Source organism: Antechinus flavipes, chromosome 5 (genome assembly GCF_016432865.1).
Source record: "Antechinus flavipes isolate AdamAnt ecotype Samford, QLD, Australia chromosome 5, AdamAnt_v2, whole genome shotgun sequence".
Taxonomy (NCBI): Eukaryota; Metazoa; Chordata; class Mammalia; order Dasyuromorphia; family Dasyuridae; genus Antechinus; species Antechinus flavipes.
In genome coordinates this window covers 210,440,293-210,467,288 of record NC_067402.1, presented here as the reverse complement: position 1 = coordinate 210,467,288, position 26,996 = coordinate 210,440,293, and the positions used below count along the sequence as shown (strand labels likewise).

Genomic DNA, 26,996 nt, shown 5'->3' with positions numbered 1-26,996 from the left:
AACAAGAATATGCACTGAGAATATCCCATGTTGATTCAATTGAACAAATCTCTTCTGCCTGACTTGATCATTTGTGGTCCACTAGCCAAGCATCAGCAGATGCCAGAGCTCCTGCTGACTCTTTTGTACTCAAGAGAGCCAAAAGTGATATCAATACCCTGGTCTTTCAGTGGTCTTCTGAGCCAATCAGAGGTTGAGGATGTTTTTAATATCTTTTAAATAAAACTAGGCTAAATGTGTATGTGTATAAATAAGTCATGTATATAAATTAATAGTAATTTTTTTTAAGATTATACATGTGTAGTCATGCAAAGAGTTTCCATTATTAATCATGTTGTGATAGAAAACAAACAAAAAAACTCAAGAAAAATAAGGAAAGCTTAAAAAATATGCTTCAATCTGTATTTAGATACCATCAGTTCTTTCTCTGGGAATGGATAACATTTTTCATCCTAACATTTTCAGAACTATCTTAGATCACTATATTGTTGAGAAGAGCTAAGGCATTCACAGCTGATAATTTTACAACATTGTTGTTACGTTGGACACAGTACATTTCACTTTGCATCAGCTCCTGGAAATCTTTCCAGGTTTTTCTAAGAGAATCCTGCTTATCATTTCTTAAAATGCAATAGTATTCTATTATGATCACATAGCACAATTGTTCAGCTATTCCCTAATTGATGGGCATTCCCTCAGTTTCTAATTCTTTGTCACCAGAAAAGAGCTGCCATAAATATTTTTGTTCATATAGGTCCTCTTCCTTTTTTTTTTTTAATCTCTTTTGGGATATAGATCTAGTAATGGTATTGCTAGGGCAAAGGGTAACAGCAATTACTTTTTGCTGTAGCAAAGAATTGGAAACAGTAGGTATATATCAATTGCATAATGCTGGATAATATATGAATATAATGAACTTATGTAAATTGATGCAGAGGAAAATGATCAGAATCAAGAGAAAAATTTATGTGACCTACAACATTTTGAAGACAAACTCTGAAAGACTTTAGCACTATGATTAATGTAAAAATCAAGATTCCAGAAAACTACTGTTGAGCCATGCTTCTCCCACTCTTTGCAGGGAGACTATAAACTCAAAGTACAGAATGAGACACACATTTTCAGAGTCAGCCAATTTGGGAATTCATTTTTTGGGTTTAATGTGGAGGAAGAGAATTGTGGGGGAAACAATGATAATGATAGCAAAAAGTGAGAAATGAAGAAAGTAAGTATTAATCATTTAAAAATTTAAAAAAAGAAAGCAGAAGTTTAAAAGGGGATACAAATAAGACAGTGTTGAAAATGGAACAATAGATTTCAATTATATTAAAAAACAATAAGCTATATATAGTAAAAAAAATCTATCATCAATATTTTCATCAAATAGTTATTAATACTTACTATGTGCCACACACTGTGTTAAGTATTCAAGATCTTAAAGAGGCAAAAATTTAATCCCTATTCTCAAGGAGCTTATAATTTAAAATAAATAAATTATACATAATAGAAGTTCACAGTTTCTTGTACAATCCCTTTATTTTTTCTTTGTATCTTGAAATATCCCTCTTTGTTGATATCTATTAAGTTCACAATAAAAAAAAGAAATTTTTAGAAAATAAAGGATCATTTAGAGACTAGACATTTGAGAAGTTGAAGGCCAAAAAGCATTCAGAAGGAGGGAGTGATTAATGATTTTAAATGCCTCAGAAAGGACAGGGACTATAAAAGATCACCATTGGAGTTGCTGATAATAAAGTCATTTTGAGAAAGATGTTTGAGTACAGTAGTGAGGACAAAGGAGAGTGAGGAGATAATGAATGGTAAAGAAATAGAGGCATCTGATGAAGAGATAATCATCCTAGAGTGCTTAGTACAGTGCCTGGCACACAGTAAGTGCTACTTAAATATTAGCTATAATTATCCTCATCCTCCGGCACAGAAGAATTTATTCTGTGGGCGATCCCTAAAGAACTGATATAGAACTTTGATCAAGAGGAGTCACAATATTAGATATTTTTTTAAAAAATTCTTTCCCCTCCCCCCTTATCAATCAAAACTAAAAATGAAAGAATCTCTTATGTATTTAACTTCTGCACTGAGACCTATTAAAGACCTTAGCTTAAAAATCCCTAGGTCTCCCACTGCATTCACATCATCCTGGCCACTGGATCCAGATGGTGGTGGAAGGAAAAGTGAGGCAGGTGATCTTCTCCAGCCTTCCCTCACTTAAATCTAAGTCACTTGCATGTCATGGAATCACCTCCTTGATTCCATGGTCTTCTTGGAGAACAAGGACAAATAACAAACAAAAAGTCAAAATTCAGAACAATCCATTGTTCACTTTGCAAATTAACTAGATCCCTCCTTTCCACTCTTTTTCTGTCCTTCTGAATCTTCCTCCTTGACCACTTGGATCTTTTGATGTTTCTTAGCTTTTTTACCAGGGGAGAGCAAGAAAAAAATGCAATTCCTATTCAGACTACAAGTCCTCTCTCTTTACCCTCCTTTGAGGGTAATTGAATGTTACCATCTCCCTCCTCAAATTTTCCTGTGCATTTTGTCAGGATGTTTATTCCTTTTTCTTTAATCACATTTCATATATTTGATATAAAGGTCTAACTGTTGTTTCCTATCCCCCCTCTCCTCTAAATAGAAGTTTCTTGAGTATAGGGACTGCTTTTATTTTTATCTTCATAAGGGGATGCCAGTAAGATATACATATGAGGTACCTAAGAAATGGTTGTTGAATTAACATGAGATGGTTTTACAGTGAATCTTCTTCTTTTACATTGTGCTGTATGTATGGAAATTTATTTTGTCTGTATGTATTTAAGTTCAAAATTAATTAAAAAAATAAAATGCCACAAACCACTCCAAAGTGAGGGAGGAGAAAGAATTAGTATGAAATTACCTTCTAGTATCATAAAATTTGAACAGGATCAGGAGGTCATTATACACTTCAACAACAATACTATATGATGATCAATTCTGATGGACGTGGCTCTCTTCAACAATGAGATGAACCAAATCAGTTCCATTTGTTCAATAATGAAGAGAACCAGCTATACCTAGCAAAAGAACTATGGGAAATGAGTATGAACATAGCATTTCCACTCCCTCTGTTTTTGTCTGCTTGCATTTTTTATTTCCTTCTCAGGTTATTTTTGCCTTATATCTTAATCCGATTTTTCTTGTGCAGCAAAATAACTATGGATATGTAAAAACATATATTGTATTTAACATATACTTTAATGTATTTAACATGTATGGGTCTACCTGCTATCTAGGAGAGGGGGTGGGGGGAAGGAGGGGAAAAGTTGGAACAGAAGGTTTTGCAAGGGTCAATGCTGAAAAATTACCCATGCACATATCTTGTAAATAAAAAGCTATAATAATAAAAATAATAAAATAAAATTTGGGAAACATTTTCTACCTTACAATTGCAATTCATTGCCTCAGTTGCTAATAGATAGGATTATCTGTCTACTAAAGCAACAATCCTGGACCACATAGTTCAAAGTGTTTTGTACCTTTAGCAAGCTAAAACCTAGAATCCTGATTACTGTTGCCAAGAGATTTTAGCTGACTTATATTTTAATGTGTCACTAGGTGGTGTAACAGAATTTCTGACTTAGGCAAAATGATAGGAATCTGAATGCAACCCCAGACCTATATAGTTGTGAGACCCTGGGCAAGTCACTTTACCTCTTACCCTCAGTTTCCTTCCTTCCTATAAAGTGGGTGAATTGATAATTAATTTATGAAATGGAGGCTGGCACACCTGGTTCTTTGGGTCAGGAAAGATCAAGATAGCAGCAGGAAATGATAGCAGTCACACTTTAATAAGACAGAGGGTGTGAGGGCAGGCAAATAACACAAAAAGTACATAGAGAATCAGTGAAAGGAGTAGATACATAGACAGTGAGAGACAGGAGATAGGGTGGTGAAGGAAGGCAGATAGCTGTAGGGAAAAGGTGGGAAAGGGGATGAGTCATTTAATAGAATCGCAGATTGAAGCTGGAAACACGAGCAGTATGGATCTTTAGGAGATCAAGAAGGGCATGAATTTGAGGTCTCATTTTTATAATTTTTTGAGGACAACAGAGTCTTATTTGTACTTGGAGTTAGTTCATTAACACATTCAAATCATTACTAAGTTATCAATAAATTTCAAGTTAGCATGTCCATATCACCTCAAAAGTATCAGCATCTTTCATGATCTGCTGATCTTTACTGTAAAGGTCTATGTGACAATTGGATGAAGGCATATTTTCCATAGTTAATGAAAATTAAATTAGAGAAATGAAACTTAAATTAGAAAATTGAAACCTAAAAAATGGAGGCAAGGAATACTAGGACCTAGAACAAGGAAATAAAAGAAAAAGAAAATGTAATTGGGATGGGAGATTCAGACTTGAAAAGGAAAGGAGAAATATAACTAGGGGTGGAAATTTAGAATAAGAAATGTAATTGTAGGATAAAAAATTGAAATTATAAAATGTAATGTAATGGGGAGGAGGGGGAAAACAAATATAATGATATGATCAAGGGGGGAGATTTAGACTCAGATAGAGGAATCAGACTACACAGATAGGATAGTACTCAACCAAAAGGGAATCAGGGGATGAATTATGTCCAAATAAGATAAAAGCCAAGGGAGAAGAAATGATGTTTTCAGAGGTGGAAATTCACACTCACCTAGGGGATAGGGAGGAGAGAGATTACACATTCCTGTTAGGTTGTGATCTCTGATATTCAATCAATGGGCATCAGGGGAGGAACTTGTGTTTTGGGTATATAAAAAAGGGCAAGTATGATCCCAAGGGTTCCTATTCTATAGGATACCCACCTCTGTAGTTGTGCAATGAAAAACTTTTAACCTTTCTAATCCAATAGAGTTATTTCTCACAGTCTGGAATGTACATGGGGCTTACATATCATAGAATTAAAAGACCCTGACAGTAAAGAATAGATGGCTTCCCCTGATTGAGCACCTATTACCAGGATGTGATTTTTGTTAATTTTGTAATGCTGGAGAAACTGATGCAAGATAGAGATTAGAACGTTTTAAATATTTTATTTGGGTTTCTGAAAGGGAGAAATAGTCTGGAGGCAGGGCAGAATCCATTCTGCCTCCAGGGCTGAATTGGACTTCCATCTCAAAGAATCCAGTGTTGAATGTGAGATTCCAATGATTTATATATGGCTTCAAGTGATCAGGGGAGACAAAGGCAAGGGGTGGAGTCCGAACACTGGTCAACGCAGGAATTTCCCCAGGCAGGGACCATCAATTCGGTTCTGACAGGTTGCAGGGAGGACCATAAATTCTGATAAATTGAGAGTGAAGGAGAGTAGTCACAAGAGACAAAAATTCTGGGACAAGAGATATATAAGCATATCTCTTAGTAATTTACCTGCCTATGGAATGCTAATGGTCAGGGCTCCCAGCCCTAATTATCTCAGTTCTAATGGTCAGGAAGGGGGTTTGCAACCAGGGGGATTGAAGCAGAACAATTCAAGCAACCAAGGCAGAACAATTTAGGGACACTGAGGCAGGACAATAAAAGGAAACTGTGGCTACAATTAACTATCAATGACTTAACAATTCTAGCAATACAATAATCCAAGACAATTCTGAAGGACTTATGATGAAAAATGCCGTCCACCTCCAGAGTAAGAACTGATGGAATCTGAATGCAGATTGGCACATACTATTTTTATTTTCCTTTTTTTTTTTCTTTTGATCTGGGTTTTCTTTTGCAACATGGCTAATATGGAAATATATTTTGCATAACTGAAAATGTATAACCTATATCAAATTGCTTGTCTTCTCAAGAAGGGGAAGGGAGGAAAGGGGAGACTTTTAAATTCACATTTTTAAAAAATGAATGTTTTTAAAAATTTTATTTATGTGTAATTGAAAAAAAATAAACAAGCTGGAGAAAATATTTAATACAATCTATAAATTATGCTCCTTTACTCTCTGTCTTTGTTTGTCTGTCTCTTTCTCTTTCTTTTTCTGTCTCCTCTCTGTCTCCGTCCCCTCTCTAGTCTCTCCCTTTCTCTTCCTGTCTCTGTCCCCTCTCTCTGTTCTTTTTCCCTTCCTCCCCTCTTTCTCTCCTTCCCTATCCACCCCTCTCCCCCTCTGTTTTTCTCCCTCTCTTTATCTCCCCCCGTCTGTCTCTGTTTTTATCTCTCTCTGTCTCTGTCTCTGTGTGTCTCTCTTTCTCATTTCCAGGTTTCCCTCTGCAATCTTGTTTCCTGTTATTGCCTTATCATTCTGGTTATTCATAAATTTATATACTGACTAGAAGGGAAACTTGGTCAGGGGAACCAGAACGAGATACAATTTTAACACAATAGGGATAATCTCTCAAAATAAAATCTCCTGTTGTGAAGGTCAAATAAAATATGCAAAGCATTTTGTAAACCTTCAAGTGTCCCTAGAAATGTTAGCTATCATTCTTGTAGCAAAATGTATTTGATCCTGGTTTTATTTGATATGCCTTTTGTAAAGTTAATAAAACCTTTTATAATGATATATATCCTGTAATCTCTCAATAATGTCTATTCACTGGCTACCCACTTCCTAAAGCACAAGGGAAAAGCAGCAGACTCGGCCAGGAAATGGTGTTCCATCATCACAAAATAGCATTTACTGAGCATCCACCTGAGCACACTCCCACACCAAACCTGTTAAAAATCAACTCCATAATGTGCATTCGAATGCTATAATTATATCTTATTCCGCCCTGTTTTCCCCATAGCATTAGGGCTTTAAAGCTGTGTTCTGAATGTAGCTAAAAATAGAAGATATTTAACATCAAGATTTGAATGTAAAAGGTTCTGTCTTGTATGAACATGGGAGGCAGGTGCTTTGGCTTGCAAAAAGTGCTAATTTTTTTCCTATCCTTATACTTACATATATTAAAACTGCATATAAATTGGATTGAGATTTATAATGAATGCATCTAATATAGTACTCGTATGCAACTTGAGTTTGTATTAAGATGCTAAATATATATACTATGTAATATTTTAGTAAAATATAGGAAGTTATAGAAAAAATTCTCTTGAAGTATCTATTGCTCCTCTCTTTTGTATAAAGAATCCACAATTCAGACAATTTATCTCCTAGAAGTGTTTCTATAAAAGATCTTCTTTCTTAGCAACACAAATAGGCTTTGTATCTTATTAAGCTGGTACCAATTAAGCTGGCTTAGTAATGGAATCAAATCATATCCTTTATGGGAAGTTCAATAATATCTTTTCCCTTTCCTACCCCCACTCCCAATTTTCTCTTTGTCTATCTTTGTCTTTCTCTGTCTCCCCCTGCGTCTGCCTCTCTTTTTCTGTCTCTTCTCTCTCTGTCTCTGTGTCTATCTTTCTGTGTGGGTGTGGGTGTCTCCTCTCCCTCCCTCTCTGTCCCCCTTCCTCCCTTTCTCCTTCTCCCTCTCCCCCACTCCCTTGGAAATTTATTCGAAATATAAACTCTAGGAACTTTAATTGGCCTGATTCCACCTTATCCTTATGCAGGGAGGTTACTGAAAGCTAAGAAATCCTCTAAGGAGCTGCTTATATATCTCTAAGGGAAAAACTTGGTCCCAAGATAGAAGAAGAGAGGGAAGAAGTGGGTCACGTTTCAAGAATATAAACAACTTCTTTTCTCTGTTTTTGCTGGACATGAGAAACAGAGCAACAACAACAACAACAACAACAACAAAGGAATGAGACAGCCAGACTCTCAGTTGTGTCTCAGGACTATTTAGAAAGATAAAATCATAACTGAGGTCAAATGTATTTTTAAAATATTAAACTCTTATTAAAAAAAAAAAAACACCTGAATAAAATTCAGAAGCAGAGATTGCAGTGGAAATCTAGCTCTTCTTGAAGATGTAGCATTGCTGTCCACACAGACTTTCCAGTGCTAGCTACTCCTATTTTCATGCTCCTGACACACTGAACCAGGAGTTAGTATACTTATTTCCTCTTGACATTTATAGACTTTCCCTCTATCTCTTTCACTAAGCAGCTTTTCATCCTACAAACAGTTTTCTTTTGTTTTATTAATATAATCAGGTCTATCCCATCTTTAAAAAAGCAAGCAAGCCAAACAAACAAAAAAACCCTTCCATTGACCCTACCATACCTTTTATTGACACATTCCTAGAAATAATCATCTGCATCCATTTTTGCTATTTTCCACTCCTGTCTTCATTCCTTGCCTTTTACCTTTGTATCCCCACCACTTGACAGGTATTCCTCCCTTTGTTTCCCATTAGCTTCATTCTTCTGGACCACTCCATCTCCCCCCAGGAAACTTCATTATCCTGCAAGATCTCACAGTTGAACTCACAGGTTACAGTACCACATATGATATAATATAGCATTTGAGGTCCTCTAATTTTAGGGGGGCTTCTTTTCTAACAGTAAGTAATCCTCAGGGATTTCCCACACTCCCAATCTAAGAATAACAATCTGTCTGATTCTGAATAGACCACTCCTCAATTCATTGCTGACTGTCAGATAGGTCAGTGATAACCAAATTCCAGAGACTACTCCTCTGGACCACAGAATTATCATGTCAATGATAGAAAGTTGGATAAAGGGGTCTCCTCTCTCAGGACGTTGCTAATTTCTTTTGGAACTTAGCCTGCTTGTAATGGCATTACAGTTACAATAAAACTTTGTCCCTTGACTAGGAAATGAGTTCAAGTCTAAATTTTTTGAGACGCCTTGTGACACCAGTCTGTGACCTCAGACTTTTGGGGTCTCTCTTTCCCAACCTTAACACCTACTTCTTTGGTCCTTCTCTCTTAAGAGGGATAAGTTAGGAGCTCCTCCAGACAGAACTTCTATTCAAGGAGGCCATTCATTTCCCACCTGGATTTCTTATGTATTCAGTCAATATGGGTTCCCACTATCTTACAGCTTCTTTTTGTATGTTATCTTCCTCTATGAAATTGTAAATTTTTTGAGGATTAAAACTGTCTCCTTTTTTCTTCTTTTTTTTTGTATTCTAGTATTTAGCATAGACACTTCATTGTCTGGCTCTCCAAGGTATATCACAACTGATAAATGATATCATCATTGGTATTGTAATTGATAAATACAATAGCTTTTCTCATTTATCATTCCATTTGACCTTCTGCAGTTTTTGGTTGCCAAATCTTATGTCATCTTCAATTCCTCAGTCTTATCCACCAGACATATCTAATCAAATGTCAAGTCTTAATTTCCACCACTGAAGCATCTTTCATATATACATTTTCTTCTCTACTCACATAGCTGTTATCCTAGCACCACCTCTTGCCTCAAATTACTGTCATAACTCTCTAGTTGGTTTCCTTGTATCAATGCTGTCTTCCATTCAGTTCCCAAAGTGATTTTCCAAAAGTGCAGGTATCACTATATTATTCCTCTTAATCAATAAAATTCAATGGTTCCCTATTATCTTCACGATCATATATGGAGTCTTTTGTTTGAAGTTCTTGACAATTTTACCCTTACATGTCTTTGTAGACCTCTCATACTTTTTACTCCCCTTCACATGATCCAGTAATATGGGCACACTTGACATCCTCCTGTTAAATGGAAGAAACTCTATGAACAAAATGGAGGCTCTGGAATGAACCAGAGTCTGATCAGTTTGCAGAAAATATAAATGCATTTATTGACTAAAAAGGAGTTTGCAAGCTGGAACAGGTAAGAACATTGACTCAAGGTTTAAAACCTAGTTGGAAAGAGTGAAATATTTGTATTTTTCAAACAAAGGCAGGCAAGAGAATTTGGGGAGAAAGGTGAGAATTCTCCAAAGGGAAGGGGAGATTCTAGAGGAGGAGTGAGGAATTCCAGTTGTCAAAGCTATAGCCCTTTGATACACAAATAAGCCTGACAGTTCAAGGTATGAGCACAAATAATAAGATGAGTGAATGTCTCCAAAAACCATAAACCAGGATGTGTTTGAGGGTCCCATCAATAATACTTAGGAGAATCTCTAAAGATAAGGATGTCTCTTGAAAGTTCATAAAAATAGCTCAGGGTATGCTTCAAAGATGGTATGAGCTTAATTGGTCTTTGAGTTGTTGATTTTCTGTACGTCCATCAAGTTTACTCTTGGTTACCAGAAAGGATCATTATATGTAAAACTAGCTGTACCTTAGCTAATATAGTTAGTCCTCATACAGCCCTTCTTGGTTACCAGGATAATTGGGGGCTCAAGAAAATGAAGATACTCTCATTTTCACACTCCATGTACAATACTTCCTCTTCTTTCTGTGTCTTGGCCCTACCTGATCTCCATACCTGACATGATCTTCTTGTTCATCCTTACCATTCTCTAGCTTTTTTCAGTCCTCAGCTCAAATACTACTTCTTCAGAAGGTACTTGAGACTTCGTTTCTAAGGTAATCTTCCCCCTATTCCATGGGTTTCTTGCATGTACCACTTTATATTCCATTTCTCTAATTAAAAAGTAAGTTCTTGAAGGCATGGGGTTATTTTTACATTTTTTGCATTTCTCCATATTCCCAGCTCTTAGAACCATACCTGGCAAAGATGTGGAAAATTCTATAGTATATTTTAGATGCAAATTTGCCATGATCATTTTAAATTAACTTACTCTATTCTAATCTAAGTATTTCTCCTTTAAAAACAAACCAAAAACTGACAGAATTACCCTTGATTTTGAAAAAGTACAACAAAGCCATTTTGGGATTATAAGTTATGATTGATTGCTTGTCCTTTGTTTTCTTGAAGAGGACCAATGATATTACAAGGATCCTGTCCAATTCATAAGCAAGTATTATTACCACAGTAATATCCTAACTTGCTTATGAATTGGACAGGAATGAGATAGAGCTGTGCAAAGTCATTAGTCTTACTCTGTCCTCCAGACTCATAGAAATCCAGTGGCAAAACAAAGATACCTGGAGGTGGCTCAGAATGCAGTTGATCTCCTAAATTAAGGTCTTTCCCAGGTCTCAGTTTGTCTGAGGCCAGAGCTATTCAATGACTAATGGCTAGATAAGACTTGACACAAAAGATGGCTCAATTTGTCATCAGAAAAAATATCAATATAAGAGGGGAAGACTCTCAGTTGCTGGTCAGAACAGAAAACAACTGCTATTTATACTTATCCTAAACCATCAAAATTTAACAATGACCCATAGAAGCTTACACTGGAGCTGTTGGCTATTCATTAAAAGCCAAAGCGAACAATTGATAATCCAAACAAAAGATAAAATTCCATAAGATCAAACAATTACAGAGCTCAATGTAAAAGTCCAGTTAAAATTTGCTTCATCAAACAGAATAATTGATTGGAACAATTTTAGATTTCAGCACATTCTATAAGAACAACTTTCTGAAAATCATTCAGTCTCTCTTTAACCACTCATTTTATGGATCCTCCTTTCTAACTGTCCAGAAGCAAAATTAAGAACCACTTCTATTACCTGAAGTAAACAAACACTGCTTCCTTCTGCTAGTATGATCATTATCTTAAAGGAAACAAGGAAGAGGGAAAGAAGATAATATCTCTTATGTGGATCAAGCAAAGATACCTTGCCTTGTGGAATCACTTAAGGGGGGAATTCTGGGCAGATTAGAAAGAGGGATAGGGTTTGGGAGTGAGAAACTGGTTAGATCTTTGATAAGAATGACATCAAATGATTTTAGTAATATTGTTTTAGGATTGAGAAATAAAGATTTATAAAGTTGTTCTTAAGAATGATACAGTATACATATATTGTATTTAATTTATACTTTAACATATTTAACATGTATTGATCAACCTGCCATCTAGGGGAAAGGATGGGAGGAAGGAGGGGAAAAGTTGGAATAAAAGGTTTTGCAATTGTCAATGATGAAAAATTACCTATGCATATATCTTGTAAATAAAAAGCTATAATAAAAAATAATTTTTTTTTAAAAAAAGAATGATATAGTAGAAAAAGTGTTGGATCTTGAGTCAGAAGAGCTGAGTTCAAATCCAGCCTCAGACCGTTAAGAGCTGTGTAACTCTGGGAAAACTGCTTAACCTCTGTTTATCTTAGTTTCTTCGGCTGTAAAATGGGGATAATTATACCATCTACTTCACAGGATTGCTGTGAGGATAAAATGAGATGATTGTAAAGTGCTTAGCACAGTGCCTGGTACATGGTAAACTCTAAATAAATGTTCATTTCAGATTAAGAAAAATTGTTAATTATTAAATGTTTTTTCAGTATTTCTAAGGGGAGAGGAAGTGTTCCAAACTACTTACAGAGATATTTTAATTATGTCCAACTCTTCTGGCAGAGAAACTAGAGTGGTTTGCTATTTCCTTCTCCTGTTTATTTGATAGATGAGGAAATAGGGTTAAGTGAACAGCCTAAGGTTACACAGCTAATAAGTATCTGAACCTAGATTTGAACTCATAAAGATGAGTACTCCTGACTCCAAGCCCAGTACTCTATTCACTGAGATACCTCACTGCCCCCAAACAGAGCAGAAGCTTAATTATTGTTGATTAATTGTTGACTACTCCTACCTCCAGGGCACTACTTCCTTCCTTGGCTTCTTCTTGCTCTTTCTTGTTTCTTCTATGTCTGCTATTTTTCAGGATCTGTTTTTGGATCTTTATTACTCCATTAATTTGTGTGTTTTAAAATTCTGACCTGGGACATCTGTCTCTCCCAACAGACTTTCTTGGAGATTTCATTAAGTCCCCATAGGCTTAAGTCATCGCTAAGAATATGACTCCTATCAGCTCCCATGGATTGAAGTCATCTCTAAACAGATGACTTCAAGAATTTCTATATTCCTGAATTTCAGTTGCATGTTATCACCTTCCCATTAGATATCTCTCTACAAAAGTTTCATAAACATCTCAAACTCAATAGACACCAACAAGTATTCATTTTCCCCTCTAATTTCTCTATTTTTGTAGATAATACTATCACTCTTCAGGTTGTACTAGGACCATGGAGAAGTGGATTATTTTATACTAAGCTCTTTAAATTATTTTCTTATTCAGATCCAGAGGGACTAAGTCTTGTGTGCTAGTCCAGACCAGAGTGAGTTCCTGTCAATTGTCTTCGCTCTTTATGGCATAGTTCTTTAGTCCAAAAAGTGTAATAGGCCTATAATATAGAAATATACTAGCCCACAAATATACTAGCCCAATCAAGAAAAGGATTGCTTCCAGTTTTGTGGAATAAAAGCTCTTTGCTGGCAAGAACTATTTTGTCTTTGAATCTCCAAATCCTACCATAATGGCTTTTTTGTTCATAGTAGGCACATAAATATTTGCCCAATACAATAGTGTTTAACATGTTCTGCCCTTGTAGCTCTTTGCCAAGAATTGTAAATATTCTGAATAATAACTTCTTCCAAAAAATTCCTCATGGTCATTGCCTTCCTGGTCAATCCTGACAAGTTCAGCTGGCCAGGATTGAGGCATTTGGAAGCAACTGGATTGAATAAACAAATGGCCTTTGTGGAGGCAACTTTATTTTTGTCTTACTCATGCTACTGGTCTTACTATGGGAAAGGAGTTCTGATGTAGGATCTGGCTAAACCTTAAGGCTGGTAGCAGTAGACAACTATGTTAATCAATGTTTCTGACCATAATGGGAGTGGAAATCGACCTTTTCTCAGTCAGCTAATTGCCAATACTACTAGAAAAATGGAGGAATGGATTATTTTATTTAAGTTCTTTAAATTATTTTCTTATTCAGACTCAATAAGACCATTAATTTTCAGACTAAATTTAGTCTGTCAGGTCATTGGTCCAGATCAAATTGGGTTCTTGCCAATTGTCTTCATTCTTTATAGCAAAGCTCTTAGTCCAAAAAGTTCACAGAGTCCTACAATAATCAAAGTCCCAGTTGTTCAATTTCAAGAATCAAAAAGAGATAGATTATGGTATAAAAAGTTAACTGTGATTTCTCCAAGGTTAAGAATTGGGTTGAGGGTTTTGTTTCCCTCTTATTTGATGTAGAATTATGGCAGGCTAATCTGTGGATAGCTAAAGAAACTCCATGGACAGTACTAGAGGGAATCAGTGGGAAAAGACATGGTACTCTCCAAGCTCCCCTGATTCCTCCTCACTCTTGCAAACAGTTCCTCCTAGGTAGTCTGGGAGAGTGATCTGCCACAAGATTGGCCATGAAAAAAGGCAAGACACATTGCCAAATAAGTATGTTGGTAGCTGTATGTGATTTTTGCTAGATAGCTCGGGAATGGGGTTGTGGGGTGGGGCAAAACTGCTGGAAAATCATAAAATCATAGACTGGAGGGGAACCTTAGAGAGCATTAAGTCTAACTCCCTCATTTTACAGATAAGGAAATTAAGGAACAGAAAGCATAAGTAATTTCCCAGGGATCACACAATAAGGTCCCTTCCCAGTATCTATTGATAGGGAGTTGGAACCCTAAGAGGCAACTTGGCAAATGGAAGAATATTACAAAGGCTACCTGGGCTTGGTCCATGGTGCAAAGCTAGGGATAGAGGCCCATAAATAATTGGCACTGGTTCATAAATTACAGGAGATGCTTTGCCTTTTCAAAAAAAAAAAAATTACAAGATTCCAGCTGCTTTCTAGGTCTGAACTGCTGCTTCTAACTGCTCCCAGGAGTTGGCTGCCTTAGTCTCTCAAATGTGCCTTGCACTTTTTTTCCAGAAGGCTAAAACAATGTCTATGGCAGTTTTTGGTTTTGGGGGACAAGCAGAATTTGATTACAAAAGTCATTTTTTTTACCCAAGCCCCCCATGATGATTATTAGTAAGCCAACAGAGGAAGGGAGAACAGAGGCAATTTCCCCCTGAGTTAGAGGAAGCAGGGGGAAGAGGAGATATAAACTGAAAAGTCAGATTGTTCTGGTTATCACAAGGCTGCAACCCAGATGGTTGTAGTGGGCTGAGGTAAGCAGTTAAATTAATTACTGATCAGAGAGCAGCAAAGCAAGGAAATTGTTGGAAACTAAAATGTAGCTATGAAAGGAAATCCTGAGTTCTGTTAGTTCAATGAACATAGGACAGAATCTTTAGGCTAAAGCCTCTTGACTTCCCTAGAGTTGTGGCTCCTATTTAGCTAGGAATTATTTATTCTTCCAGCCACCATTTTACTGTCCCTTTTCCCCACCCATGTAAGTCTACCTTTTGGGGCATTTCTTAACGTTTAACCCCTGACTTCTTTTCTTCCACTTATTCTTCTGTTCACTGACAGAGCAGCCACTCCAGCCAGCTGTTTAAAATGGCTCCAACCATTAATTAGGAGAAGCAGAGCAATCTAAGGCAGCATCAGAGCAGGGTCTGATTCTGAGATCATACAAGCTCACCTAGTTCTGTTAAATGAATAAATTATACCAGTTTAGTGGATTTACCAGTTCAGGATATTGAGACAGGAGGGGCTGAACAAAGGAAACTTTCGAGATTTCCATTTAAATGAGTATTGTGTTGCAAATAATTGAGAAGATGTATTCTGTCTGTGGGTTGATAAAGTAAGTAGTATTTTTCTAAGATATTAAAAGGAACCAGCCTGTGATGAAAAATGACCATGGGCTCTACTAAGACTCAACTCAAAAACCTCATAATAAGGCCTTTCCAATTCCACCAGTTATAAGTGATTTCTCACACCAGAAACCCAGAAATTTGTACTTTTTTTGTATTAAAGTCTATGAGTTGTCATGTATGTATTGTTATTTTATATATATGTATATATATAATATAATTACATATTTTATATATAAATTAATAATAAACATCCCAAAGGATGGCAAATAAGTCATCTGTGATCTGTGATAATGAAACTCAGAACTCATACCTCTCAAGAATAATATAAGCTCCTTGAAGGAAGGAATAAAATTAATTTGAGTCCTTATATCTCCCTAGAATGGGGCCCTTGGTGGCTAGGTGGGCCTTCACAGAGTTAAATGACTTAACTTACTTGTGTGACTTAGGGTTATCCAACTAGTAAATTTCTGAAGCCGGATTTGAACTCAGATACTCCTAATTCCAACTCCTAATTCCAACACCAGCATTTTATCCACTGTGCCAACTTGCTGCCTAAATAAATTTTAGCAGGCTCCTTATAGGAAAAAACCTTATTGGAAGATATTTTTTGACAAGGTTTTGATAAGAATAGATATTTGTTATAAGATGTTTCTCCCCTTTCTCCCCAATGAGAAAAGTGAGAGGAATAGAAAATGGATTTTTGTTCATTGAAAAAATGTCACAGTAAAAAATAAATAAAATAATAGAAATAGAGCTTAACCTTTGATGTCATTGATACAGAAAAGCAGGTCATTTTTTTTTTTTTACAAGCCTAGATAGTCTTAGAAGAAGAGTTCTTGATCTTTTGAGTGTCGTAATCCCTTTAGCAGGCTGGTGAAATCTGTAGCTCCTTTTGAGAGTAATGTTTGTAAACAATAGAACAAATTACTAAATTTCAGTTAGAGAGCAGTTAAAATAAAGATGTCATTTTTTTCCTATCCAAGTTCACAGACTTACTGAAATCCATCCACAGATAATGTTCAGAACTCCTTTGTTAGAGAGTAGCCAAGAAGATAAAGAGGTCAAATGATATGTCCAGGGTCATACAACTAATTTGTCAAAAACAAGATTGAACCCAGATATTCCTTTTCTAAGACCAATACTTATTCATTCTTTAATGTGTTTTATTATTTTTAATATTTTATTTAATAATAACTTTATATTGACAGAATCCATGCCAGGGTAATTTTTTTACAACATTATCCCTTGCACTCATTTCTGTTCCGATTTTCCCCCTCCCTCCCTCTACCCCCTCCCCTAGATGGCAAGCAGTCCTATATATGTTAGATATGTTGCAGTATATCCTAGATACAATATATGTTTGCAGAACTGAACAGTTCTCTCGTTGCACAGGGAAAATTGGATTCAGAAGGTAAAAATAACCCGGGAAGAAAAACAAAAATGCAGATAGTTCGCATTCGTTTCCCAGTGTTCTTTCTTTGGGTGTAGCTGCTTCTGTCCATCATTTATCAATTGAAGCTCAGTTAGTCTTTAATGTGTTTTAAAGACTACATTAGTATTATTTTAGTAAGGAGCTGATACCAAAGTCATTCTGCTCTCAGACAAAACAACAGGGATTCTAAGAACATTGGATGAAGATTGAACGATTCTCCTAGCAGGAACACCAGGAAGTTCTGAAACAATACAGCAGAAACACAAGTTGTAGTCATTAGTTTTTTTGGGGGGATTCTTATGTCTTTTTCCCCCTGGGATGTGCCAGTTTAGTAGAGCACATTTTATATTCAAACAAACAATGAATTGTTTGGCTTTATATCTACTTATCAGCCAGGTCATTTTCCCCAAAGCTCATCCATCTATTTACCCTGCTCTGTAGCGATAAATTGTCATTTATTTTCACTTGCTGAAAATCAATAGAAGTTGCAAATAGAATCACATCTAAGAATGACTCTTCAGACTTAAACATCAATAGCATTTTTCTTCCACCTGGTACCATTAAAAGGCAACTCATTTTTTAAGTGCTCAATTGGCTACAGACTTCATTTAAAGTTTATACCTGAAACTGCTGGGAGCTGCTAAGTAGTTCACACAATAGTGGTCCTAGAAAAATGTGATGGTAAAGTATCTTTCTAAGCTCCCTAATCAATAAAATACATATAAATGGAGAAATCTGTCTACTGAGGAAAAGCAGCATTGAAGGTTGAGAGGTACGCGTTCTCGTCTCTTTATCATAGGTCACTGGCTTATTCTCCATCCCTTAGGGATAAGATAAAGGCAAGGTATTTGTTTACCATCATCTTATAAAACAATACCACCTGCACAAGCTTGAAGCTCAAGATCATTTCATCATTATTATGAATTTGCTCTTTTAACTAAACTAGAAACACCACACCCTTATCTAGGCTTGTATGCAATAAAAAAATTGTCATTTGCAAATGGAAGAATTTGGAGGACCTCCCTTTCAACAAGGAATTTTTCTCATCAGTCTCAGCATCCTTCCTGATGTAGTCAGAATCACTAAAGTATCAAATTTGCAGATGAATCCAAAACTAATGGAGAAATGAATGATAAGCAAAAATAAGTATATTACCAAGGATGATTTGTACACAATAAATGTCTCTCATCACCTCTTGCCTGATGAATTGAAAGTCTTCAAAATGACCTTCCAGAATCAAGTCTCTCCCCATTGCAATCCATTTTCCACACAGCTGGATCCCAAGTGATTTTTTTCCCTTAAAACCCAGATCTATGTTATCCTCCACCCCAATTCAGCAACCTTCAATGGTTTCCAATTACCTCTAGATCAAGTTTACATCCCATCTTTTTGGGGTGTGGAGGTAAAGAGAGAACATTTAAAGCTCTTTACAACTTGGTTATTTCCTGTATCTCATTATTCCTTTCTATAGACTTTGCAGTCCAGCCACTTTGGCTTATTTGTTGTTATTCCTACACAATGCTTCATCTCCTCATCCCTTTACCTTTGAATGGCCATCTCCCATAGAAAATTCTTCCTTCTCACTTCTGCCTTTTAGGATTGTTAATTTTCTTTAAAATGTTATTAAACTGTAACTCAAACATACTTTCCTGCAGGAGGTCTTTCATAACGAAGGCTACTTTCCATCTATTCTGTATGTAACTTGTATGTTACTATGTATACTTTGTTTCCCCCATTCTAATGTGAAATCCTTGGGGTCAGAGCTGTTTTCACCTTTTCTTTGTATTCCTACTACTTAACAAATAAGTGTTTAATAACTGCTTATTGATTGATAGATAAGGAAAAATATGCAAGAAATCTTTAATAATCCTCTTCCCTCAACTTGTACTTATAGGTTGGATCCTCAGAGGATAGCTGCAATCTCTGGTTCTAGGATTAACTCTGATTTATACTTTCCATCAACAATCAATCAATAAATGAAATTAGCTCTTATCAAAGGCGTTTACTAAGATAGCACAGTTTATCACTTGTGAAAATCACATTACTGAAATGGTAGTAAAGATACCAGAGTACCTTGGAACCAGAGCTCCCATAGATGCGGTCCCATGTAACCAGTTAGGGTTGGCAGAAAAAATCTAAAGTACTGATAAGATTATACTATTCCTTGAGACAGAGACAGCATTATGGGGATCAGTTCAGCATTACAGTCCTACCACTGTGGAGGTCTTAGGCCAGGTTAACCAAGACTATATCCAATCAGAAAGTCAAGTTATGACATCAGACTCCCAAGGATAAATTTCCCCTATAAATCTGTCCATAGTTATGTCATCTTTGCTGAATCCCTCTTGGGTTAGCCCACTAGGCATTCTACCTCAAGTTGTCTTTCTATTCTCCCCTCCCCCATGATGTCATTCTTCTCTCCCTTACCCCAAATCTCATGATGTCTTTCTCCTTATTATCAGTTATTATAATAATCATATTATTATAGCAAACTCTTAGGTGCTGAACTGCTCTATGGATTTAGCCTGACAGTTACTCCCACCTCATGGCATATTCCTTTTTTGTTGATTAATTGTGAGTTCAATGGGGACTTGCCTTTTCCATTGTTGATTGTTAAAACCCCTTTTCTTGTTAATTATATACTCTCCTGATACTACTTCATATTTATCATATATTAGTGATATCATAATTATCACTATTTTCCTTTTTATTTTGCCCATAATCTTATCTTATAAAAATGAACCTTTTGGTACAGAGAAAGCCATTGTGAATTCTTTACATGTGAATTGCTATCAAACTCCAACATTTGGTGCTAAACCTCATCATTTGATACCAAATTTCAGTCTCATCACCATCATAATTCTAGATCCCACAATTAAGATTATTATGTGATATGGGTTGTCTAAATGTATAAATATGGTTTGCAGATAACATGGATAAAAATTATTGGAGGTGAAGTCTAACCCACCTTTTCAGAATAAGAGAAGCATTATACCTATGTTTCTGGCATGTTAGTTTGGGGTGGAGGGAGAAGGAGTAGAGAAAGTTTCATTATTCTGAGGCTAAGCAATCTCTCAATCCCTAAAAGTATTGGACTAAATAATATACATACATACATATACATACCCACATACATATACTCATATACCTATGTAAATACATATATGTATGTACATACATGCATATTACACACACACACACACACACACACACACACACACATCTGCCACTTATCAAATATCTCTTATCTAGAATTACAAGTCTAGGTTTATAAGGAAAATTACTTCACTGATTGTTCCTAAGAAGAAGGGTAAGCCTTAATTTACATTTATTAGTTTAGCTCCTCCCCACCAAATGTTAGTTATACAAATGACTATTTAAATACTAAATGATAAATAAACTGATTGATCTAAAGAAAACAACAAATAGAAATTGGATATATTCCACAGATTGCTTAATATTAATATAGTAAATGAGTTAAGTTAATTTACTGAGTAATTTTGGAAATCAAATCATCCCTTTCAATGCATAAGTGAATACACAATTCTCAATCCAGCAGTTTATAAAGGAAAAATACATTTTTAAAAAGAATGCTGCTCTAATTTGGAAATGTGCTCAAAAAGTTATCAAACTGTGCATACCCTTTGACCCAGCAGTGTTTCTACTGGGCTTATATCCCAAAAAAATCTTAAAGGAGGGAAAGGGACCCACATGTGCAAAAATGTTTGTAGCAGCCCTTTTTATAATGGGAAGAAACTGAAAACTGAGTGGATGCCCATCAATTAGAGAATGACTGAATAAATTGTGGTATATGAATGTTATGGAATATTATTGTTCTGTAAGAAACGACCAGCAGGATGATTTCAGAGAGGCCTGGAGAGACTTACATGAACTAATGCTGAGTGAAATGAGCAGAACCAGGAGATCATTATACACGGCAACAACAAGAGTATACAATGATCAATTCTGATGGACGTGGCCCTCTTCAATAATGAGATAACTCAAACCAGTTCTAATTGTTCAGTGATGAAGAGAGCCATCTATCCCAGAGAGAAGACTATGGGAACCGATTATGGACCACAACATTGCATTTCCACTCTTTATGTTATTGTTTGTTTGCATTTTTGTTTTCCTTCTCAGGTTTTTTTCTTTCTAGATCATATTTTTCTTGTGCAGCAAGATAACTATATAAATATGTATACATGTATACATTTAACATTTATTTTAACATATTTAACATGTATTGGACTACCTGCCATCTAGGGGAAGGAGTGGGGGGAAGGAGGGGAAAATTTGGAACAGAAGATTTTGCTTAGGGAGTTAGTTGATAGTTTGTTCTATTTCTTTTTCTGGGATGGGACTGTTTAGGATATTTACTTCTTTCTCTGTTAGTTTGGGCAAGCTATATTTTTGGAGGTATTCTTCTATATCATTTAAGTTGTTAAATTTATTGGCATAAAGTTGGGCAAAGTAACTCCTAATTATTGCTCTAATTTCCTCTTAGTGGCGAGTTCTCCCTTTTCATTTTTAAGACTAACAATTTGATTTTCCTCTTTCCTTTTTTTAGTCAGATTTACTAAGGGTTTGTTTATTTTGTTGGTTTTTTCATAGAACCAACTCTTAGTTTTATTAATTAATTCAATAGTTTTTTTTACTTTCAATTTTATTGATCTCTCCTTTTATTTTTAGAATTTCAAGTTTAGTATTTGACTGGGGGTTTTTAATGTGAACTATTTGCATTTTTGTTTTTCTTCCCGGGTTATTTTTTACCTTCTGAATCTAATTCTCCCTGTGCAACAAGAGAACTGTTCGGTTCTGCAAACATATATTATATCTAGGATATACTGCAACATATCTAACATATATAGGACTGCTTGCCATCTAGGGGAGGGGGTGGAGGGAGGGAGGGGAAAAATCGGAACAGAAGCGAGTGCAAGGGATAATGTTGTAAAAAAAATTACCCTGGCATGGATTCTGTCAATATAAAGTTATTATAAAATAAAATAAAATAAAATAAAATATATAATAAAAAAAGAAGATTTTGCAAGGGTGAAAAAATTACCCATGCATATATTTTGTAAATAAAAAGCTATAATAAAAATATACATATTTTTAAAAGAATGTTGCTCTAGTTTATTATTATTGTTATTATTATTAATAATAATAATCTGCTGTGGATGTGACTATAGTCAAGACAGGTTTTGAAGAAAAAGTCAAGAACCTGCTAGAACTAGTGGAAGTCATAACTTTTTGGCTGGAAGTGAAAAAAAAATCTCAGTTCAATCCAGGAGAAGGAATTATCTCATTCATTCAAGGAAAATCCTTAGCAGTCTTAGTGAAATAAGCTGAAAATTAGGGACATATTGGGGGGAGGGGCAACTTCTCTTACAATTCTGGGATTCTGAAGGTCACAATAACCATTCAAAAGTCCATGCCTATTTCTCTTGATTCTCTGACTTCCTTGAAATCCTTTACTTGTTTCTCCCAAGAATGGAATTGATTCAGTAAGTCCCTTAAACAGGTACAGAAACATTTTCTTCACAAATCAACAGTCTTATCTCCCTTCACATATACAGCATTAAACAAAAAGTTTTCTTTCCCCTACTTCACCTAGACAGAAGTAAGAACAACTGTGCTTTTTTTTTTTTTTAGCTCCTTCTATAAACCTATGAGGTGCTTTCCCTCAAATATTCGGTCTACAGAAAGAATGGGATCAATCTATAGTCAATAAATATTGATTAAGCTCCAACTATATGCCAGATACTTTGCTAAATGATAGAAATACAAATACAAAAAAGAAAAGAAAAGACAATCTCTATCCTCAAAGTTGCTTATAATCTAATAAAGAAAGGCAGACCCAAGAAGAAGCTATCAAGGAGTATGGTAGAAAAATTGAAGAAGTCCAAAGGCTGATGGGATCATGTAAAGATTTCCTATTAATGAACTTCCTGGGAAATGGTGAAAATGTCAAAGAAATCCCATTTATGTATCCCAATGAAAAATTAGGAGGGCTCAAAATTAGAATATAATGATAAAAGGCACACATTTAGAATACAGATGTGGTAAAGACAATTCACAATTCCTATTATTGCAATACCTAAAAGTTCTCTTTCTTAAACTTATCTATTTTTCCCATCTGCTCTTCCCCACAACCCAATTTAATCTAGGGATTAAGCTCTTTGAATTGGCTTCAGTCTCTCTATATTTGTGTATGTCTGTGTCTCTGCTTCCCATTGGATGAGGTGTCTCCTTTTTCTTTTCAACAACAGTGTCAAGATGATAAGGAGAAAGTTGGAAAGAGAATTTCTCTCCCCCCTCCAAAGACAGCTCCATGTTTGAACTTAAAACATCAGATATTCATCTAAGATGTAGCTTTTTAAAACCCCCTGAGGCATTTCTAATTTACTTGCTCAGCCAGACTCTCTATTCCCTCTTTTACATGAGAGATATTTACACTTAATAAAAGGATCCTGGTTTAGATTCAGATTTACAGTCATTTTCATTAGCACTTTGTGATTACATCCTGATGTCTATAGACATCAATTGAAGTGAGGAGAGGTACTACATCCTCCCTTCCTTATAGAATGATTAAAAAAAAAAAAAAGATGTGAACCAACTAGCAAGAATGAGGGATAATAGAGAACAGACTGATTGCTACCCATAGATTATTAAAAGGTAAGGTAAATCTCTACAATGTTGGCTAGATCATTGATGGATGACTTATGGGAAGCCATCAACAATCATGATTCTGAGCAATAAAGTTTTGAAAAATTATGATGAAGAGGTGGAAAGGAGCACCTAGATCAAAAATATTCCAGATCAACTGAAGTTTATTAAGTTGGTCATGTGATTAAAAATATTTTAAAATTATAACCTTACCTGAGAAGTGAAACATTTAGACTTTTATATTCTTTACTATTTTCAACTGATGATTGAAAGGAAGTGTCATCATTCTTTTCCTTGCCTAAGGAGAAAAGAATTAATTTGCGGTTAATAGAGTCCTTAAACTAAGTCTCTAACAGACATATTCTTATCTTCTATTATAATAGCATCTAGTATAACCATAAAAGCTTCACAGATAATTGCCCCTAAAACTATAGGATCAAGTAATCATCAGATCTTGTTTTCTATAGTTTTTATATTTAAATGGTCAAATCTTTACTATTATACCAGCTGAAAAATAATTTGGCAAAGAAAGCGCAATTAACAAGCTTTTTATCAAGTGCTACTATTTTAGGGGATAAAAGTGGAAAGATCCCTGCCACTGAAGCTATCAAAGGCTCTCTATATACAGATAATATACAAAAGAGATAAGGTAATTTTGAGGACAAAACACTACCAGTTGGGAAAGATCAAAGAAGGCTTCAAGTAAAAGGTAGTATGTTATATGAATAACCTACTTCTGATTGCCTATCATCTGGGAAAGGGAGAAGGGGGAAAAATTGTCTTAATATGTGAGGAATAAAATCTACATTTTTTAAAAAAGTGATGCTTTATATAATTGTGGAAATATGTATAGAATAATTGCATATGTATGAGGAAGGGAGAGAGAAAAAATGGAACATAAGTTTCTGCAAGGATGAATGTTAAAAAACATCTTTGCATATATTTTGAAAATAAAAAGCTATTTTTTTAAAGTGGAGCTTTAGATCAAAGTTTCTCAGACTAAGGGAGACCCCATATAGGGTCTCATAACTAAATATGGGGATTGCAAAATTATGATTATTAATAAATGTTTAATTTGTATACCTATTTTATATACTTATATAACTGGGTTGTGTAGAAACTTCTCTAGTGAGAGTGGGAAAAGTTTAAGAAACCCTGATATAGATGAGTTTTGAAGAAAGTTAGAGAGTCTTTGAGCCAGAGGCAAGGAAGAAGTACATTCTAATATGGGAAATAGTCATTATAAAGCCAAAAGGAAAGGTAATGTAATGTCGTGTATGGGGAATAGAAAGGACAGTTTAGCAGAACTACACTGTGTGTGGAAAGTCAAGTATAATGAGGTTGGAAAAGCGGAATGGGTCTAGATTTTCAAGGGCTTTAAGTGGAGTAGTTTATATTCAAGTCTGAATGTATTAGGAGCTATTGGACTATATTGAAAAGAATAAGGACATAGTAGACTTTTGCTTTAAGAAAAATCACTTTAATTGTAATGTGGAAGATGGATGTGGAAGAATGGGAAGACTCTAGTGGAAGGGCTAAGAATCTATCTACAAACATAAGAAATTTGATATTGTTGTTTTTGTTTTGCTTCCAAAAAGGACCAATGACATCACGGGTGATGGTTGGACTTACAAGTAAATTGGATTTAAGTCATCAGCTTGGATCTCTCTGCCAGAGTTCAGTGGCAGGATAAAAGTCCAGATAACTGGAGATGGCCTGGGATGCAGTGGGTGACCCTGACCTTTGTGAATTAAAATATTTTCTAGGTCTCAGGAAAAAAGGATTATATATAAAACTATAAATCTCTGTTATATACAGCTTTTGGAAAGGTATATTAAATTTAACATGATAGAATCAATATTGTCCTTGTCTTTGTTCTTTTCGGGGGATAGTCTCAGATAGGAGACACTAAAATTAAAGAGAACCAGAAAAGACTTCTTGTAGAACAAAACTTCTTAAACTGTGGGTCATGACCCCATTAGGAATGTGTAACTGAATGTGTGGGTTGTAAAATTATAATTTATTATCAGTAAGTGTTTGATTTGTATATCTTTTTTATATATCTACATACCTGGGATTGCTTAAAGATTCTTCAGATGAAAAGAGGCTGTGTGTGGAAAAAGTTTAAGAAGTTCTCTTGTAAAAAGTATCTTTTAGTTATTTCTTTGATGTTCTTTTATCTCTTTTTTTGTGGATTATTATCTTTTTAAAAAGATTTTCCCCAGTTATATGTAAAGACTTCATTCATTTTTTTTTTTTGGATTACACATGCAAATTCATTTTTTAACATATTTCCTTATGAATCATGTTGGGAGAGTAAAATCAGAACAAAAGAGAAATAGTATGACAGGAAAAAAAAAACAGAAGAAAAAGAAAAAAAGTGAACATAACATATGTTGATCTACATCCAATCTCTTCATAGTTCTCTCTCTGGATGTGGATGACATTTTCCATCCAAAGTTTATTGGAATTGTCTTGGATCACTGAGCCACTGAAAACCAAGTCTGTCATAGTTGATCATTTCACAATCTTGCTGCTTCTGTATATCTGGTTCTGCTTGGTTTGCTCAGCATCAGTTCATGTAAATTCTTCCAGGCCTTTCTAAAATCAGCCTGTTCATCATTTTTTATAGAACAATAATATTCTCTAACTTTCATATATCATAATTTATTCAGCCATTCCCCAATTGAATGGACATCTACTCATTTTTGCCAACACAAATAGAGCTATTACAAATTTTTTTTTATGATTTCTTTGGGCTACAGACCCAGGGTATGCACAGTTTTATAGCCCTTTGTGCATAGTTCCAAATTGCTCTCTAAATGGTTGGACTGGTTCACAACTCCACCAGCAATGCATTAGTTTCCCAGTTTTCCCACATCCCCTCCAACATTTTTCATTATCTTTTCCTGCCATTTTTGCCAATCCGATAGGTGTGAGGTGGTACCTCAGAGTTGTTTTCATTTGCATTTCTCTTAATCAATAATGATTTACAGCATTTTTTCATATGACTATAGATGGTTTTAATTTCTTCATCTAAAAATTGTCTGTTCATAATCTTGACCATTTGTCAAATGGGGAACAACTTGTATAGTTATAAATTTGACTCAGTTTTCTATATATTTTAGAAATGAGCCTTTATCAGAAACACTGACTGTAAAAATTATTTCCCAGTTTTCTGTTTCCCTTCTAATCTTGGCTATATTGGATTTGTGCAAAAGCTTTTGAATTTAATGTAATGCATTTTATAATGTTCTCAATTTCTTATTTAGTCATTATTTTCTCCCTTCTCCAATATCTAACAGGTAAGTGATCTCTTGCTTTCCTAATGGGGAACCTTTGTTCTACCGAAGTCCATTTAGATGTTTATAACATCTTTGGAGGAGAGAATGTTGGGCT

At 35.2% G+C, this 26,996-nt stretch overlaps 1 protein-coding gene across 2 annotated transcripts in view; it reads right to left on the bottom strand.

Annotated features, from left to right (window-relative positions):
• C5H12orf56 (chromosome 5 C12orf56 homolog) overlaps window positions 1–26,996 on the bottom strand; it is a 131,538-nt gene that overhangs the window by 65,551 nt on the left and 38,991 nt on the right. For both annotated transcript variants that reach the window (XR_007954309.1, XM_052001219.1), the window contains exon 3: window positions 23,811–23,895. Coding sequence is in view for 1 of the 2 variants with exons in the window: in XM_052001219.1 (XP_051857179.1) it covers window positions 23,811–23,895 (85 nt within the window). In the remaining variant the exon portion in view is untranslated. The remainder of the gene's footprint in view (window positions 1–23,810; window positions 23,896–26,996) is intronic.